The sequence below is a fragment of the Protopterus annectens genome, chromosome 1.part0 (assembly GCF_019279795.1).
Source record: "Protopterus annectens isolate FY-2018-M chromosome 1.part0, PAN1.0, whole genome shotgun sequence".
Lineage (NCBI taxonomy): Eukaryota > Metazoa > Chordata > Ceratodontiformes > Protopteridae > Protopterus > Protopterus annectens.
This window is the reverse complement of record NC_056725.1, coordinates 70931672-70951050: the sequence shown is the minus strand read 5'-3', so window position 1 is coordinate 70951050 and position 19379 is coordinate 70931672. Positions and strand designations below refer to the sequence as shown.

Here is a 19379-nt window from a genome sequence, read left to right as displayed (position 1 = left end):
GTCTGTGTGTGCAACCAGGTCCAGGTGCAGGAATTTTACATGAAGGGGAGAGGAAACTATAACTGGGTAGCACAAATACATTATGTCAGAGCAACATTAAGCCAAATGACACACTTACTTACTCTCCCACTACTGAATGCAGACAGGAAGTACAAACTGGTTTCCACTAAAAAGGCTTCAGCTGCAGGCAGAAACCCCAACTTTTCCCCAGGGTAGGCAAGCTGAAAACCCACACAGCTGTGCAAATAACCCACAGACCTCTCCTTTGAGGTGCAGTTCACTAAGTTATATATTCATGCTGTCTTACCAGCACAAAACTTCTACAGAACCTTAGGATCGCAGAGACCCCAGCACATCAAATATCCAGGATTACTCATAGCTCCTTATTTTCAGGACACCATTGCTGACATATGTCCTGTTTTTCCCCAAACCATTTGTGTTCTTCATTTTGAAGGTGTGGTGAAATCTTGCCATGACCATTGGGACAGGGGGCTCACCCTATCCAGAGAGAGAAAGAGAGAGACAGAGAGAGAGAGAGAGAGAGAGAGAGAGAGGGAGACATAAAGAGATGGCCTTGCTGTAAATCCTAAATGAGGTTGCCGACATGTAGCTGCAGAATGTATTTGCTTAGAAAGAGGGAGGGAGCCTAACTTGAGAGAAGCACAGATGGTGTCATGTGCATTCACTTTGCTTAAAGTCCCATATGCTTAATATTTGGTAGCCTGCTCATAATTAGGATACACTGACCAGTTTCTACAGGAAACTGCCTGGTTAAAGCAGAGACCCACATCCCTCCCCCTAAGATAGGTGTGCTGACATACGCCACTAAGCCCCAGCTCTCCTGCCTATCCACTCTAATACTCATGTCACACATTAAACTCTGGTCATCCATGTCAGAGTCAAGTTTCCATCCCTATGCAGCTAGCCGGTAGGTCTGTAAGTCCTAATTAGCTCTACCTCTATGTAAGCTTTGACTAGGTAATCACCACTAGGGCTTGTAAAGACCACAGACTGGTTTCACTGCTGAGACCAAAGTAAACTTTAGGCTGGTATCATCTTGTTGCTCAGTCATGCTCCCTCACTTCAATGGCACACGAATGGATCTGACTACTACATGAACAGTATATGGTCAGAATGTTTTGCTGTTACCACTTCATCTGATAGCATTTCCTGTGAGTCTCCTAGTCTCAGTCAGGAGATATTCTACTAGAGTGGACACCAAGCTCCTCCCACACACACCAAGCTCCTCCTACACACACCAAGCTCCTCCTACACACTACGACTGGACAGCATACCATTGCCAATTAAATCAAATTGCTAGTCACTAACACTTCCAGTAACCTGTGCTTGTTCCCATACCAGGGTTATTGAAAGAACTACTCAAAGTGTAATCTAACAATCTAGCTTTGTGAGTTAATTTGTCGTGTAATCTAACAACCCTTTTATCAGCCACAGAATGTCACCTTTTTTTAAACAGTCTATGATATTCTGTTTCCACACATTTCTTTACATGTGACTCATATTACTGTATTATCTATGCATGGGATGTGCTATGAAGCTTTGTACTGCTATGCCGGTTTGGATAAATGTATTGTCAGAGATGTGCATCTTAGGCTTGCTTAACTGAAAACAACAAAGTTCAGTCCATTGTGTTTTTGTTTTATGAAAACTGCCTCAGCTTAGAGTTTTGTACTTGCTACTGTGGTGCAGTTGTTTTGAAGTTAATTATATTACACATGGAGAATTGCAGATGTCAGAATCCACAGCATAGAAGCATGTCGGGGCTTCACCATCAAAGGAAAGCAGGATTCTATGTTGTTCAAAAGGATCTGTCCATTCCATTTAAAAGTACCTTTCATTATAGTTGTTATAGGCTAGTTGTCTTTGGAGTTATAACAATCAAATTTAACAGCAGAACATTCTCATTTATTGTTCTAAGACTATACAGTGAAATAATTTACAGACACATTACAATATTATTTTTGCACATATATCCCTAAAATTCCAGTATAGTCACCCATCTGTTATGCATCAAAGGTTCACAGGTCCATATGTATTTACTAGGCTAACAACCACAAGAGCTATTTTAAGCTTAACCATGCATAACAAATCCCTGACAAGTTCCTGTACCTTGGATAAGTTTAAGCAGGGGCTTTGGAAGTGAAACATGTACAAGCAGGGGACTGGGAGATGAACCATTTACAGGCTACCAATGTCCATTAGAGACATAACTGACAAACCAGAGATGAATTTCCTGTTAACTATCCAATTGTCCAAGTTACACTTGAATTAGATTAGGGAGGAACTCTGCTTCACATGGATGGGGAGCCTGTTCCAGAGAAGGGATAGTCTGTGGGATACATACCTGTCTCAACAGCAGTATGCAGATATGCAGGAGGTTGATCAGAGTGTGGTCTGACAATGCCTTCTATGCCAGACATAGAGCTCCCCTCAACAGCCTATAGGAAGCAGAATACAGGGAAAGGGCCTTGAGGCAGTCTGCATAGGGCATGTTACTTATGCCCTGTATTCTTTTAGCGAGGAACATCTGCGGATATTCCAGTTGTTAGATATGTCTAGTTAGATACATACCAAAGGGAACATTGTACTTAATGATAGGTCTAATGAAAGCCAAATACACTGGAACAATGAGTTACTTAGACCTAGATGCCATACCTTTTGTTTATAAGTTGCACAACATAGAGTGATTTCCTCACTACTGCAGACAAATGATGGTGGAAGGTTAAATTGCTGTCTATGTGTCCTGAAGTCCCTGACTACTGTGTCAACTCTTAGAGGTGTGTTGTCAATACTTGCCTGTGCTGTTAACAACATTTCAGGGAGTATTACAATCAACACCAATGTACCCCAGGGTTGTGTGCTGAGTCCTCTACTGTTTACAATCCTTACCCATGACTGCTCTGTGAAAGTTAGCAACAACCACATCATCAAATTCACAGATGACACCACAGTGGTAGGACTTATAAGTGGTGATGACAAGAGTGGGTATAGGAATGAGGTCAACTCCCTGACTGAATGGTACAATAACAACAATTATGACCTGAATGTCAGTAAAACAAAAGAAATTCTTATTGACTTCAGAAAGAGCTCTGCCATGCACCTGCCCCTCAAGATCGATGGTGAAGAAGTGGAGAGAGTCCAAACTGCAAAGTTCCTGGGGGTACATATATCAGAGGTACAAACACAGGCCAGCTAATTAAAAAAGCCCATCAGTGACTACACTTCCTAAGAAAGCTGAGAAAAGCAAAGCTCTCTATGAATGTTCTAATTACCTTCTACAGTGGAGCCATTGAGAGCATTATGACCAGTAACTGCACTGTATGGTTTGGTAACAGCACAATGCTGAAAGGAAGACGCTGCAAAGAATAATAACAGCAGTAAAGATCGTGGGCACTAGTCTTCCTATCTTACAGGAACACTTTGAAATGAGATGTAAAAAGAGGTCTGGCAAAATACTGAGTGACACTTCTCATCCAGCGTATGGTTGGTTCCCTAAACTTGCATCTGGTAGGAGGTTACGCAGTGTCTGCTGCAGGACCCCCGGATTCATGAACAGTTTTTATCCAACTGCAATAAGACTCATTAATGCAGACATAAATCTGGATGTAGCAAAATTGTAATAGATTGTTACACTGTCATTCTTTTTTCTTTTTTTTTTCCATACAGTAATTCTATTTATTGCATACTAAAATTAATATATTCTCATTCAAGTGTAATTCTAATCACTTCCTTATGTGCAATATCACCCAATCTCACCTCTGTGTATAGTGTACTTTTCTTTTCATGTGTTAATCATCTAGTAGTCACTGTTGTCCAATGTATATAAATAGTGTACAAGCATGTGTCTCAGCTACCTAAATATTTACTTTTGTACTATAGATATTGTTTATTCTTTAATACCTATCATGTCTGTCTTTTTGTGTTTGTTTGTCTCCTGTAAAAGATTTGACACTCAAAATTTCGTTTAGGTAGCATGTGCGTTTCCTAAATGACAATAAAATTTCTTTGAATCTTGAATCTTTGAATCAATATGATATCACCAGGGTTAGATGACTTCACAAGGGATACTATTATGAATTTCTTGGAATTTAATTTTAGTGCATGGCTCTGGCACCAGTTATTTGTCTGTGTCAGTCCTTAGTGAAGAACATTTATGTTGGTGGGTGATTCAGTGATGGTTCCTAATTTGCAATCATCTGCAAATTTAGTCAGACAGAAGCCACTGACATTGGCCTTGACTTCACAGAAATAAATTTCAAAAGAGAGCAGTCCCAGGACCGATCCCACAAGCATTCTGCTTGAGACTGACCTCTTTGTAGAGGTGACTCCCTATGTCTAACTTCCTGGGTCCTGTCTATGAGCCAGTTGGCTATCCACAGGGAGGCATAAGAGTTTATCAGTTGGTCTGATGAAGCGGATGTTATTCTGAGAAAGCGCTTGCCATAGTACAATAAAGGACATATTGATTTTCACTGCTGTGTGGAACCAGATAATTTTTTTTCTTTGTCCAACTAACCCCATACACGCCTTGGCCAGATCAAGGCAGCCACACACACACACACACACACACGCACACACGCACACACACACACACACACACACACACACACACACACACACACACACACACACACACACACACACACACACACACACACACACACACACACTCCCACACACATGCACTCGTACATATACTGAGACCTTTCAAGCCCTAGCAAGCTAACTACCTCCCAACTCCCCCTGCTATGAAAGCAACACCCCCAGAAAACAACTCACATTTCGATTCCAACCAGTTCCCACCTCACTCATCCATACCTTGATTAAAAAACTAAAACCAACTACACTTTTCGCTGATCAACTCCCTGCCGTGTTTCTACAAAAAGCAGCTGATGCAATTGCTTACCCCATCTCAATACTAATCAGTTGAACAATAGTAGAAGACAGAATCCCTTCTATTTGGAAAATATCCTACATAATCCCACTTCACAAAGAAGGTAGCTCTACTGAGTTATCCAATTATAGGCCAATAGCAATACTATCCCCACTTGCAAAAATTATGGAAAAATGTATCCATAGGCAACTGATGCACCACCTAACTCAGAATAACCTCATGGCAGACTCCCAGCATGGCTTCTGACCTCACCACAGCACTACTTCAGCCCTTCTAGCATTCTCCAATACCATAAACCATAACTGCAATAACAATAACATATCCTCAGCCCTCTTCTTGGATCTCTCCAAGGCATTTGATATGCTGGATCACCAATTACTAATCCACACCCTGAAAACATTCTGCCTAGATACTACAACCATCCAATGGTTTCAGTCCTATCTGAATGATAGACAGCAGGCTGTCTTTTGGCAAAACAAACCTTCTAAATTCCTACCCAACACACTAGGTGTAACCCAGGGATCCATACTAGGGCCCCTTCTTTTCTCCATCTTCATTAACGACCTCTGTTCTGATATCCCTACAGTCAGCTGTGTCCAATACATAGATGACTCCACCCTGATATGCTCGGCCACTTCTCCAAATGAACTGTGGTCAGCTACACAAACCACCTTTAACACAATTGAAAACTGGTTTTCTGGTCATCTTCTGATCTTGAATCCCAAAAAAAAACAAACTGTTGCTTTTCTCACCAACACACATGTCTACTACATTCACTTTTACCATTAAATCTAATAATGGCACAATAATCACCCCAGACTCCTCTACAAAACTGTTAGGTGTTTTAATCAATAATAATCTCAAATTCGACCTACATGCTAATCAATCCATAAAGACCATCAATAAAAACTAGGCTCACTTTACAGGATAATAACCTTCTTAACCGCTCCTGCTAGATTTGCCATAGCTTGCTCTCACCTACTTTCAACTCTTCTATATGCATCCCAGATACTCTCCAATCTAAACAAATCTGTCCTTAACAAACTCTCTATCTGCTATAACCATATTGCCAGATTTGCCACTGGCCTGCCTTATAGGACTCATCATTGTATTAACCTAAACCAGTTTGGGTGGCTAGAATTACCCAGCTTGATCCAGTATAACCTCATGATTACTGCCCATAAGATCCTTTACAATCCAGATAATACTCCTGCTCTTAAAAATATTATCACCCCCTATCACAATCTCTGACCTCTTCGATCCTCTAATAGATTACTAGTCCAGACAAACAAAACTAATAACTCCGCCAGTGACTCTTTTTTCGCTAACTCTGTAGGCAGATCCTGGAACTCTCTCCCACCTGAAATTACTTTGCTCAATTCCCTGAGCCAATTCAAGACTTAAAGAACATCTGACACTAAACTGGCTATATTAATGCAACAAACCTGACTAACTCTCCTTGACAATGAGATGAAAATAGTGATTTTAGTTTACCTGTGGCGCTATCCTGACCTTTACTTTGTTTAACCCTAATGTGTTTTGGTATGTAACCACTGTAAATATTGTATCTGTAACTAACTGTATGAGGTGATAACAGTATTCTTAGCTAACTTTAATTACTTAATGATGACCTACTCTCTGATTTTCTTTAACCCTGGAACTTCTATTATTTGCCTAGGTATGTAACCTCTGTAAATATTGTAATCATAAACTTAACTGCTTGCTTAGGTATGTTAACTACTTTATATACTGTATTTTTTAATCCAATTTGTTGACCTTGGAGCTTTTCTCCTTGGGCCTCCACAGAAAATGGACATGTATCCAGTTGGACTATCCCGGTCAACAAATGTATAAACAGAAGGATACATAGATATTAAAAAACAAAATCACTTTCTTGGAGTGAGTCCACTCTGTTGATCCATCTTGTTTAACCATGTGTAATCACTGAACTGACATAGATTCATAGGGTCATAGGCAAACACTAGGTAGTCAGTCTACAGAAAATTTCTCTCCTTATGGGCCAACACAAGCCTGAACATTTGGGAGAGTTTAGGTCAGCCATTCATTTACCTAGGTGAAGTTAAAGATGATAAGGTAGATTCTTTTATTGACATACACTAAAATGTTGTTCTCCAGGTGGGGATGTGCTGCAGTATGACTCAAGCACCATAATATGACCCGTTGATGAAGACTTACTTCCTCTAACTGGTATTTGCGGAACAACTGTGAAGGAATTTGAGTTCAAGTAAGTTTCAGTGTTTGAAAGTTCAAAAAGCTAGACAGATCATCATGAAAAAGTCTACAACAACCACTATACAGGAACAGGTCTGTCAATCCTAACTGAGTGTCTTGCAGCCCTTGAATATTTCAGCTAGCAATCTCTGACAAAAGGGGCATTATATTCAATAATTATTGATAAGAGATGAGTTAAGAGAAAGGAAAACTTTGGATCTAGAGGAGATGCTTTTGTAGATGAGGTAGATAGAAGACTTTCTATACTGCTGTGGAAACGTGCTGCTTAAATGATAAGAAATTATCAATAAGAGCGCAAGGACCCCTTATGACAGTGTTTAGTGGAGAGGCGGGTCTCCTATATGCTTTCATGTGTAAATGTTTTTTGTTTTTTTTTCACCAAAATGAAATACACTGCATTTTCTGTTAATTGCCATTGGATCATTTCTTAATATAGTCTAATGCATACTGGAGCAACTGTGAGTCAGTTGACAAATGAATAACAATACCTAATTTATAGTCCTAAACATAGATAATCACGGTCCAGGAATATTGGTTTAAAGGTCTGAGAAATAGATGTTGGATAAAAAAGGGGCCAGCACAGATCTCTGTGGTACACTACTGCTAATCTTTCCCTTTCAGAAGAGGCACCTCTGATTCTAAGCACATAGGTTCTGTCAGACAAGCTACTAGCTATCCACTGCACAGCACACAGTCTGTCAGTTATACCTGCATGGGGAATATTGTCAGTCCTTGGCTAAGTCCATGTATGCTGTATATACCGCACAACAGTTACGTACTGTTTATGTGACATTATCAGAGAGATGAATGAGGATAAGGAGCAGGACCTACCACTGACAAAGCTTGAGGGTTGAAGGTTAAGGGCTTTTTAATATCCAGTTTAATGATGTTTGAGGTAATAGTGAGGCTAATATATCTGTAGTCACTAGGATCCGTAATTACAGCAGCTTTGTAGATTGGCATTAGAATAATTCTTTTCCCAGCTTTTGGAATATAACTGGTGGTGAGGCTTAGATTATGGAAGTTAAGTAGAGGGTTAAGTAGGTCACATTTGGTATTGACAATCATGTGGACTGGTATGTTATCAGGGCCTGTAGATGAAGTCTTATTAGCTTTTGAGAGAGCTGACAGGACTTGTTCCATAGTAACTAAAGAGGGCTGTGTGGGATCTGCAGAATAATTGTAACTGTGGGTAGAGAAAAATATGTATTAACTTTTCCATCTAGGATTTAACTATTTCCTTTGGCCAGAGTGGGCAGTATTATTGTATAATAGCTCCAACCATTGCTGGTTGTTAATGCTTAGTTTTCTGACATAGTTAAGAAAACATTTGTAGTTATTTTGGTTTTCATGTTTATTTTAAGTTCATGTTCCATTTTGAGCTCCCTAACAGCATTATTGAGCTCATTTTAAGTTTGCTTAACTGTGGCTTCAACAGTGGGAACTCTTGTAAGCAATAAGTAATTTATTTCCCTTATTATACAGTTTATTTATATGGGCATTCTACAATAGGGGTTTCTTTTTAAATTTCCCATATAGTTGTGTGAGTAGGGGCTGCCTTATCAGTGGAAAATATTTGCATTAGAAAGGTAGTCAGAAGTATAGGATGCAGTGTTATTAATGGGGTCTGTTAGAGGAGGATTATAGGATCACAGGATCATGAGGTTACTAGGTTAAAGGCTCTGGGGCCCTTACAAGCCTAGCCAAGAGTTTATCCCCAAAAAGAAACCTCAGTCAGCACCCTGTCACCCCTGTCAATGAGGGACAAAGGTGGAACAGCTGGGATAAAGTTATGGTTTCCCATCCACTCATACATTTGAAGAGGGCCAGTGAGTTACCCTGTTTAACATGTATGGGTAGTCTATTCCAGAGACGGGGCAGCCTCTGGGAGACAAACCTGTCTCTCCAGCAGCAACTAATTAAAGAAGGTTTGCTTTTGGGAAGTCACTAAACAGAGAAATATTTTTCAGTTTGATAATTTAAAACAGAGGATTAAGACTTGCATTTGCTAATGAGCTTCATTATGTAGTTCTCAGTTTGACTGCCGTAGCCCTTTGTTTGCTTAAAGCAGGACTCTGAACAAATACTACTGGATTTCCAGAGTTGGTTTACCTAATTAATAAATTAATAAATGAAATTAAAAACTGTGACAGCTTTGGTAATGCATCAAAATCACATAAAGTATCCAAGAAAGTGAAAACCTTTTTATTGAACAAAACAGGAAACTGTCTTTTTTAACCAAAAAAGTAGCATGTTTGGATATTAAATGTTTATTGGTATGAGTTGCATTGCCTTTTATCATTTCCTTATTTTTTAAATTATTGCACATTGACCCTTGATGGCTATCATTGCTGCCAGCTGGATGTGTGTATATATTGGTACGTGCTTCTTCTGGCCCCCTTTATAATAAGATGATGAAAATTAGAAAATTGCTTTTGATGGTTGTGTTTCCCGGTGGACTACTGGTTCATTATTGGTATTACCATTCTGCTTCTTATGATCCCCTTTCACAGAAAACAAGGGCCTTTGAGTGGCCCACATTTTTCAGGTAACTTAGGAAAGGATGTAGTGGTTAACGCTGTCATCCACCTCCTTTTTCTCATTTTTACATGGGGTTTGGGTGTCACATCAACATTAGTCAATGTGACCAATTTCAGAAAAGGCTGCAGTATGTCCTGCAATTATAATGCCAGGAAATCACCAGCATTGTTCTATTCATAAGTGCTAGTCCTAGATAGACATACTCTGTATATGTATGTTAGCAATAATCTCAAGACCTTTGGCCCTTAAGGTATTTCTGCAATCAGCAGGACATCAGCATTATAGTGTTTCTGTAACAGCACAATCATTTTCAAATAAATGCATCCTGCCACCACTGGAATCAAGTTTGACGTGTAATGACTAAATGGAGTGGCTCTTTCTGTCCTTATGGAATCTAAGACAGTGATTAAAAAGGTCACACAGAAAAAAAACAATTGGTTAAAAACACAGAAAAATCTAGCAAAGCTAGACTTTCCACTGTGTGATAACTTAAACCTCTTGTATCAGAGGCAATATGGGATATATGCAAATTACTCTTTAAGGATATCAGGTGTTTCAGCTAAATGGCAATTCTGAATGTCCATGACTTTTACTTTTACTTTTAAGTCTATTTATGGACAGTTTCAGGCCAATAAAACCAAACCTCTCTAGCTGTGGATATGCACGTTTCTGCCTTCTTATGGCATCATCGGCACAGTATAACAGGAATGCTTGACATTTGGAATCTTTTGGACTTTGGACTTTTTTGTGTTTTTTAACCAACTGTTGTTTCTGTGTGACCTTTTCAATCATGGTTTTAGTTTGTTAATTGGGATATTTTGTAGATACTCTAATGTTTGTGGATATCAGTTGGGTACGACGACCCTGTGTTTCCAAAAGTCAAGCATTCCTCTTATGCTGTGCTGATGATGCCATAAGAAGGCAGAAACATGCATGTCCACAGCTAGAGGGGTTTGGCTTTATTAGCCTGAAATTGTCCATGAATAGACTTAAAAGTAAAAGAAAAAGTCATGGACATTCAGAATTGCCATTTAGCTGAAACACCTTATAGGGTAATTTGCATATATCCCATATTGCCTCAGATACAAGAGGTTTAAGGTATCTCTTTTTGTGTTCTTATGGAATCTGACAAAAGCTAGTGTATCAACAGATCCCCTATAGTCAGCTGACTGTGGCACTACCATAATTGTCAACCACAAAAACTGCTAAACTGCAATTCATGTTGCTTAGTATTGCTGCTGCTAGGGTTTCTTTTAAGTTGGAAATCCACAGACCTACTAGTCTTATCAAACTCACCTCATGATCATTGGGTGACTTTTCAGAGAAACAATAACACTATCAACATTGGAAACATGTTACAGATGCTTTTACTCTGTTTCTTCTTAGCCTACTCATTTATGAATTCAACATAATCCCCTCAACTATCAAATGTATTCCTTACTCCCTACATTTTGCCTTATCCTTAAAACTTTCCTTAATCGATCATATGCAAAAATTACCACATCATTTTTTTCCTCATTGCTGGGCTTGATAATATCAAGTCCTGTATTCAACATCCGCCACCTTTGTCAACTGACTTTCTAGTTATTTGTTATAAGCCCTGAGCTGCTTGATCCATGGCAACCGACAGCTTTAAAACACAGTGACCCATGTGTTTTAAATTGATGTTTTATAACATACTGTACATCAGGTAATGTACTCACAAGTCTCTACTTACACCAGATTACCCTACTTGTTCCTCTCTAGCCTTAATTCTGACAATGACAAAAGTTACTCACCAGTGATGCAAGGTGTCAAAGAATTCACTCCTTACATCTATTACACTTTCACTGAACTGAGTAATTACTTACCTATAAACCTTTACTTCTGCTAAACAGTCTGTAGTTTTAACTTTGATGCGTATTACACCATGCTTTGATTCTCCAGCTACCTACATAGCTGCTTCCCCATTTCCTTTAATAACGCTAATTTGCCACATCAGTCAGAGAATTCCATGTCAATGTCCTATTCATTCTGTATGTTGTCTTATTTGTTAAGAACAGTTACATTCAAATTCTTTCTGCTATCATGACTTTTACGAACAGGTTTAATTATCTTATTCAGATGAGGTATACATTGCTCATGTTAACAGAAATTGAATTTGCAGACCAGGGACTACAACTTCCTTCATCAGTGATTGACTGTCTGTTGCCATGGATATAAATGTGGGGCAGGATTGGTATAGGACAACATCTTGGCACCATGTCACTTGTTCATAAGAATTACTTTTAAAGAAAAATGCAACAATACCACTCACAACTTATACATAAATATTCACACACACACACACACACACACACACACACACACACACACACACACACACACACACACAAACACATGAATATACACTACAGGATGTAGTTAATGACTACCTGTGAACAGAAAGTACAACATACTTGCTTGCTATGCCACCACCAGGGGGGAGATTTGGAATCCATTCTGAAGCCAGGTATCTGATGACGTATGAGAATTCTAGGGGTTCCTCTCGATTTTCACTGAAGATTTCTGCAGAGAAAGAACAGTATCTTTATCATCATTATGTGTTGCGTTGTAATTAATGTACCATTCAACTATCATTAGATGAAGTGAGAAAATAAAGTTAAGTTATGAGCTGAAGTAGTTAGTAACACCATTTAAGTTACATATTTAAAATATATTCCAGAAGTAAAATCCAAATGGCAAGCACAAACTGACAGTGTAAACATGAAAAAAAATACTTGATAAAATGCTTTACCAGTGATCCATACAAGAAACACTTTAATAAACAGTCTTGTTTGACTGAAATAAAATTTTATTTGATTGATTTATAGATCTTACTCTGATCACTTTGTTTCAGTTTTACATAGTATTGCTGCTAAATTTAAAAATTCTTTGAATGTTGGAACTGAGTTTGAGTTCTAATTTTGGTAATAACTTTTCTAGCTACTGTTAGTAGACTCCAGAAGATTTTTTTTTGTTCTTTGGCTTTTAAAGATAAAGGAAGCCGAACATTCATTAGTATTATTGATCTAGTGAAATAATTTTCAGACCATAACCCCTTAAAAACATACCTATTGCTTTCTAATATACATTTAATTGTTCACAATTCATAAAAATGTGCATCCGATCAACTTTTACAACTTTACCACATTGCCAAAAATAGAAGTCATGTTACTAAACTTAGAGATTTTATAGGGAATAACAAACATTCTATGTATATATTTCTACATAAAAACTTTCCAGTAAAAATTTCGAGAAGTTTGACCAACTGATTTAAGTAAAACTTTAATTCTTAGCATGTATTGAGTTACTTAATCCACTACTATCAAAAGAGTTCCAGAATTTTTAAACAAAATTATTATTGTTATTATTTATAATTAACTTATATAACTTGGACAAGTTTCCTTTGCAGGCCAATTTACCTTCAGTAATACATTCATATGTTCATATAATGGGAGGATAGTGCTCTGTTCCTCTTCACTCATATTATCCACAAATTCATTTAATTTCTTAATGATGGATAATATTAACTGGTTAATAGATTCATCCAACTTATAATCTTTCATTAAATATTCTGTCAATTTAGCTTTTCCTTTTTAAAGTGATCAGACTATAATACTAATCCATTCCTTATGAATAAATTAATTTTAACATTGTTCTGAGTTTCCATAAATCTACAGCAGTGGTTACGAAACTTTGCAAGCTGGAAGACCCCTTTTATAAAGGAAATATTTTGGCAGACCCCCATATTTTGGATTGTGTTTTTAGACTGATATTAATAATTAATATAAATAAAGCATACGTTGCATTTGGGTCAACCACCTCAACCCCCCCACACACATACTCAGCCACCCACCCCACAGAGCCATTCCAGTGTCCCATTACTTGGTTATTTCTTTCCATCTGCAATAAATACAGTTCAAAACTCTTGCTGTGCATTTTGTTTTGTGCTTTACTTCTACAATTATTACAGATATTTGGATTTCATTTAAAACTTTTATTTCAAATTTTATAGCACAAACACTGATAGACATTTGCTAAACAAAGCATTACAGTCCCACAATGAAAACAGACTTAGCATTAAAACTCCCCTGCCTTTGAAACTCATATTCACTGAAACAGCACTGAAATCTACATTCAAAGAAAATGCATTTGGTCAGTGGCGGATTAAGTTTAGCTTTGGGCTATTTTCAAATCATAGGCCCCTTGTACACATTTTTAGGCCCATGCAAAAGTTCTTTGCTTCACCTACCTGATTGTAATAAATTATAACCCTTGTATAATAGAGCACCACATGTTACAGCATGTTTTCAATTTATAGTTTGGAACACTTTTTCCAGTAAGCAATGAAACTAAACATATTAACCAACAATGACAAAACAGCCCAGTTCAGAACATTTCAACAATAAAAGGCCACTCAAACTTTGTCATTACAATCCACCAATATCAGTCAATATGCACAATCTCTGCAGAAGTAAAGGTCATTTGAATAATTCCACATTAAAGAGCTATGTAACTAATGAAAAGGTTGCTGCTAGTAAACAACTTTATATTTCAGTGTTTCATCTACAAATTCAGTGCCTGCAGTCCTTGAAGAATAAATTGCCTATGTTACATTAAAAACATGGTAAGCTTGTAATATTGCAATAGGTCAGGGAATGGATGGCAAACTGAAAAGCATCTCATCCAAAGGAGGGCACACTCAGGACTGCAGCACCCCACCCCTTTCACAAACAACAAAGTATCAGCAATACATCTACATGCTGAAGGAGCAGAACCCATAGCCTTTGGCATCAAAACATGTCTGCTACCTGTTGTGCTACTAACACTGCTTTAAAATTCTATACCACAATAGTGATACCATTCACTAACAAAACAGTTGCACATTGTAAACAGACTTAGCATGAGCAGCAGTAAACTTCGCTTCCCTTGATGCTCGCAGTTCCTTGAAAATGCACCTGAAATTCAGATCCTTGAAAAATGCAGCTTGGTAGTTAGGGAAGAATTCAGGCTCTTGTTTCCTGTAGCTAAGGTACAGGGTTTGAGCCTAAGCAAATTACTGCTAAACCTAACTAGGGCACTTCACTCTCTCACACACACATGCACCTCAACCTCTTAGTGCAAGAAATCTGAAGAAAGCCTAAAACAAATATGGACAAATTACAAACATTGCTCTCATAACTCAGAAAATTGCTGGAATAATAGGATTTGTGTTAGTATGCATTTTTTTAAAGATATGAGGTCTAAAACTCAAATGTCTGTCATTATTTAGCAACTTCAATCCTTTTTATGTGGAACAGACAAAAATTTGGGGTAAAAATCTGGACATTCTGCAAAAACATTGACAGTTGGTGGGTATGCTACCTACTTGTTTTACACACACACACACACACACACACACACACACACACACACACACACACACACACACACACACACACACACACACACACACACACACAGACACACACACACACACACACACACACACACACACACACACACACACACACACACACACACACACACCTACCACCCTCCCTCTTACACACACACACACACACACACACACACACACACACACACACACACACACACACACACTTACCTCCCTTCCACTTACACAAGCACACCTCCCTCCATCCCTCTTACACACACACACACACACACACACACACACACACACACACACACACACACACACACACACACACACACACACACACCATACCTCTCCACATCTTAGCTCAGGAAATCTGGACAAAGCCTGTCATAATGGGGAGACAAAGGCCCAAAACTAGGGGCACATTTTAAATATTGCTCTTTTAACTTAGAAAGTTGATAGAACAACAAGGAATTTTCTGAAGGATATGAAGTCTAAAGTTCTAATGTATGCCATTATTTTCTGACTTCAATCCTCAATGATTTGCCAGGAATTTACTAGAAAAATGCAATTTTATGAAAAACAGACCAAAAGTATGAGGTAAATATCTGGACATTCTGTGAAAATCTGTACAGTTGACAACTACGCTCTCAACTGCACCACTTCATATTCAAGCCTTGCTTACAAAAAAAACATACCTTCAGGGACTTTGAGCAAGATGTTTTAAGATCATCAGGATCAGTTCTGCAGTACCATTTTATTTCTATTAGTAGTTAGCAAAAGGGAGAGACACACGAAGTATAACACAACCAACATAAAGACACAGTTTTAACTATCTTACATAGAGGGAACAGAACAATTGTTTAAATTTCCCTCTAAGTTTCAACTGGCAAGCAAAAAACACAGGGCAAGCAAGCAGGTGCTCAGCCTCAAACAAGGTTATTCATTCTTCTTCTTGTAAAAACCCAGGGCAAGCAGCTACCTAGCTGCGAACATGGAAATTAAGCTGCTCAGCTGAAAACAGGGAAGTCTCTTTTTTCTTCCTTTTTTTTTTGTTAATTGAAGGTGAGCGGCACAGCTTTTCTTTCTTTTTTTTATTTGTAATACACAAGGTTGGTTGCCAGCCTTGAACTCATGGACCCATAGAATTTATCGTACAGACCCCCAGGGGTCCGTGGACCACAGTTTTGGCATCATTGCCCTAGAGAGCTGTCTGCTGTATTGAGGGCTTTCTTCTTTCCCCAACGTCATACAACCTTGGAGTTGGTTAATATAAGCTTAGGGATGTTGGAGGCTTGCACACATGCCACCAGTGTCTAAAACACGTGTTTCAAATTGTCTCACTACGTATGAAAATGACATAAAGACACAGGAACACAGACGTGATGGTACAGCTTTTATTGGACCAACACAGATTTACAATTACTTGAACTTTTGAGCTGGCATGAGCCCATCATCAGGGGTTATTAAGTTACTGATGTTAAATACAGTGCTTAAATATCCACGTGTGCCTAGAAAGGGAAGTATATTGTTTACTTCCTATAGGCTAAAAAGAAAATTTGAAAAATCGTGTGGAAAACCTGCAGCTCATGCTATACCTCAGCGTCAGACAGTACATGCGTGTGAGTGTGTGTGTGTGTGTGTGTGTGTGTGTGTGTGTGTGTGTGTGTGTGTGTGTGTGTGTCTAAGAGACAGAGAGAGAGAGACTGAAAGTGTAGAGCAGGGTCAAGACATACTATAAAGTCAAAGTTTGGCATGTTACATTAGAGTTAGTGTTCAGTAAGCAGACAAGATAACATTCAGACTGCTCTGACATTTAATGTGACAATAAATCTCAAAATAAGAGCTGCGTAGGGAGATTAGTCAAATTCAGAGAAGGAAAGCAAAAATTTATAATTTGTAAGCTATTAGTCTGTCTAAGCAAGCAATCTTTATTAGATAAAGGTTTTGGTTAAGAGAAAATCTGAATTAGCAATAATGCACAGATCATAATGATGAGAAAGACAGGGACCATACCGCTCGACCACTTAGTGCAACAAATCTAGACAAAGCACCTTATAAATAAGGGGATTTCATCCAGGGACAAGGAGGTCATAACATCCCTGTACTCCTCCCCTTATTAGACCCATTACTGAGTACAATGCCCCCTTCGGCATGTACCTTGCCAAGCTCATGCAGCAGTTGGAGAGACAACAGAGGTTACTGACCAGGAAAATCCAGGGTCTCAAACACCTATCCTATACAGATAGGCTAAAATCCCTGTCCTTCTACTCAGTCTCATACAGACTGCTCAAAGGTGACCTGTGTCTGGCATACAGGGCCATTTCAGACCCAGCCTTGATGGAGTTGCTGCATATCTGTAAGACAAACTCCACTCGTGCAACCTACATGCAAGGCCTTAACCTGGTCTGTCACATTAATAGAACTTGTGGGTGGGATAGATTTGTGTCCCAAAGACTCCCCCATCTGTGGAATAGACTCCCTCTCCATGTGAAGCAGAGTAACTCTCTACCCCTCTTTAAGAGGAACCTGGATTACTGGATGGAAAACAGAAAATATACCCCTGGGATCCCACCTGTGTCCCTGCTGGACAGGGGAAACAGGTGCTGAATTCGAGGGAACATTGGCAAAATGCTTGGCTAGGCTTATAAGGGCCTCTGAGCCAATAGCCTAGTATCATCCTGTGAACCTATGAACCTAAGCCTTAAATAATGGAGGGACAAAGGCCAGAAAATAGGGACAGATTTTAAATATTACTCTTACAAATTTAGAAAGTTGTTAGAATAACAAGACTTGTTCCAGCATGTATTTTCTGAAGGATGGCAAGGAGATGGTTGGCCACTATCTGAAACTCAAATGTCTGTCATTATTTAATGACTTCAATCCTCAGTGATTTATCCAGAAAGCCAGAAATTTCTGAGGAACAGACCACAAATATAACGCAAAAATCTTGACATTCTTTGAAAATATGATAAGTTGAGGGGTGATAATAATAATGTATTGGAAATGAGTGAATCAGAATGGATCACATTACTTCAGGCAGATGTTAAACCTGGAATTAATGCAAGTGTAAGCCTTAAACCATTAAAAAAGAAGCATATGCTTTTAAAGAAATAAGAAGAAAAATACATACTCTTTATAGATAATTTTTATATATAAAGAATGTATTTATAAAAAAAAAAATATATATATATATATATATATATATATATATATATATATTATTTCTATATGTATGTTGTGTACTTGAAATTCTGTGTATTCATTATGTTTTATAAGTGTTTTTTACTATGTGTTTAAAAATAGTGTATACCTTTTAGAGAAACTGAATGGTCATTAAAGCTGTGTCGTTATTTTCTACTGATTGTATATTAAGAGGGGAGTATACCTTAATGTTTTTTTTTACATACTGAAGAAGGATGTACATCCGAAAGCTTTGTGATTTGTTCATTAAATTTTCCTGAGCTTGGATATATATTTCTGTGCGTCAAGTGTTTCCTTCTCCTGGAATATTTTCAAGTTGAGAGGTGTGGCAGGGACTACCAAGAGAATAAGATATATATAATATATGGATAATGTATGCAGTGAACACACTAAACAGGCTATGTTTAGCTAACTGAGAGAAAGAAGGGGAAAGAGAGAGAGAGAGAAAATAAAATGTTATTATGTAATGTAAGATTCTAAAGAACAGTAGAACTGGATAAAGTTTTGTTAATAATGTTAAAATTGTCTGAACAATTAGGCCTTACATGACTTTTAAGTTTATGCTTACTAGTAATTTGACCAGAATGCTGCCTTATGTGAAAATAAAATACAGGTGCTAAAGGGTCTATATCATATTGCTGCATCGCATTTCAGCGAACGCCTCTTTGTCAAACATTTTCAGTGAAAAGATTCCTAGGGCAAGGCAATGACTGGCCACTATCTGGAATTTGCTTTTTTCCACACTGTAGTGCGATCTCAGAGTTGGTATATTTAGTTTGGTGGGTGTGGCGGGCGTAGCCCCCCACCTGCATTGGTGTTTTGTTGCCTATTTTTTCTCAAGGTCACTAAGGGAGACTACCGCTGCTTTGCCCTAGGTAAGTTTTCACTTAAAAGTTCATTCACTGAATAGGTTGTTCAATTATTAGTTGTTCAACAAAGAGGCGTTCACTGAAATGTGATTCGACAATGTGATATAGACACAGGTGCTAAACATTTTTCCGTAATCTTAACAGCTACTGTTAATGCTATGAAATAGTTATCAGTTGGAATCTAGAGTAAATT

The 19379-nt window shown here is 38.2% G+C and overlaps 1 protein-coding gene across 1 annotated transcript in view; it reads right to left on the bottom strand.

Moving 5' to 3' along the window:
• The window catches only part of LOC122812190 (protein phosphatase 1A-like), a 256516-nt gene that overhangs the window by 54771 nt on the left and 182366 nt on the right, over positions 1-19379 (bottom strand). Inside the window, exon 3 of the mRNA XM_044084554.1 lies at positions 12148-12256. Coding sequence (XP_043940489.1) covers positions 12148-12256 — 109 coding nt within the window. The remainder of the gene's footprint in view (positions 1-12147; positions 12257-19379) is intronic.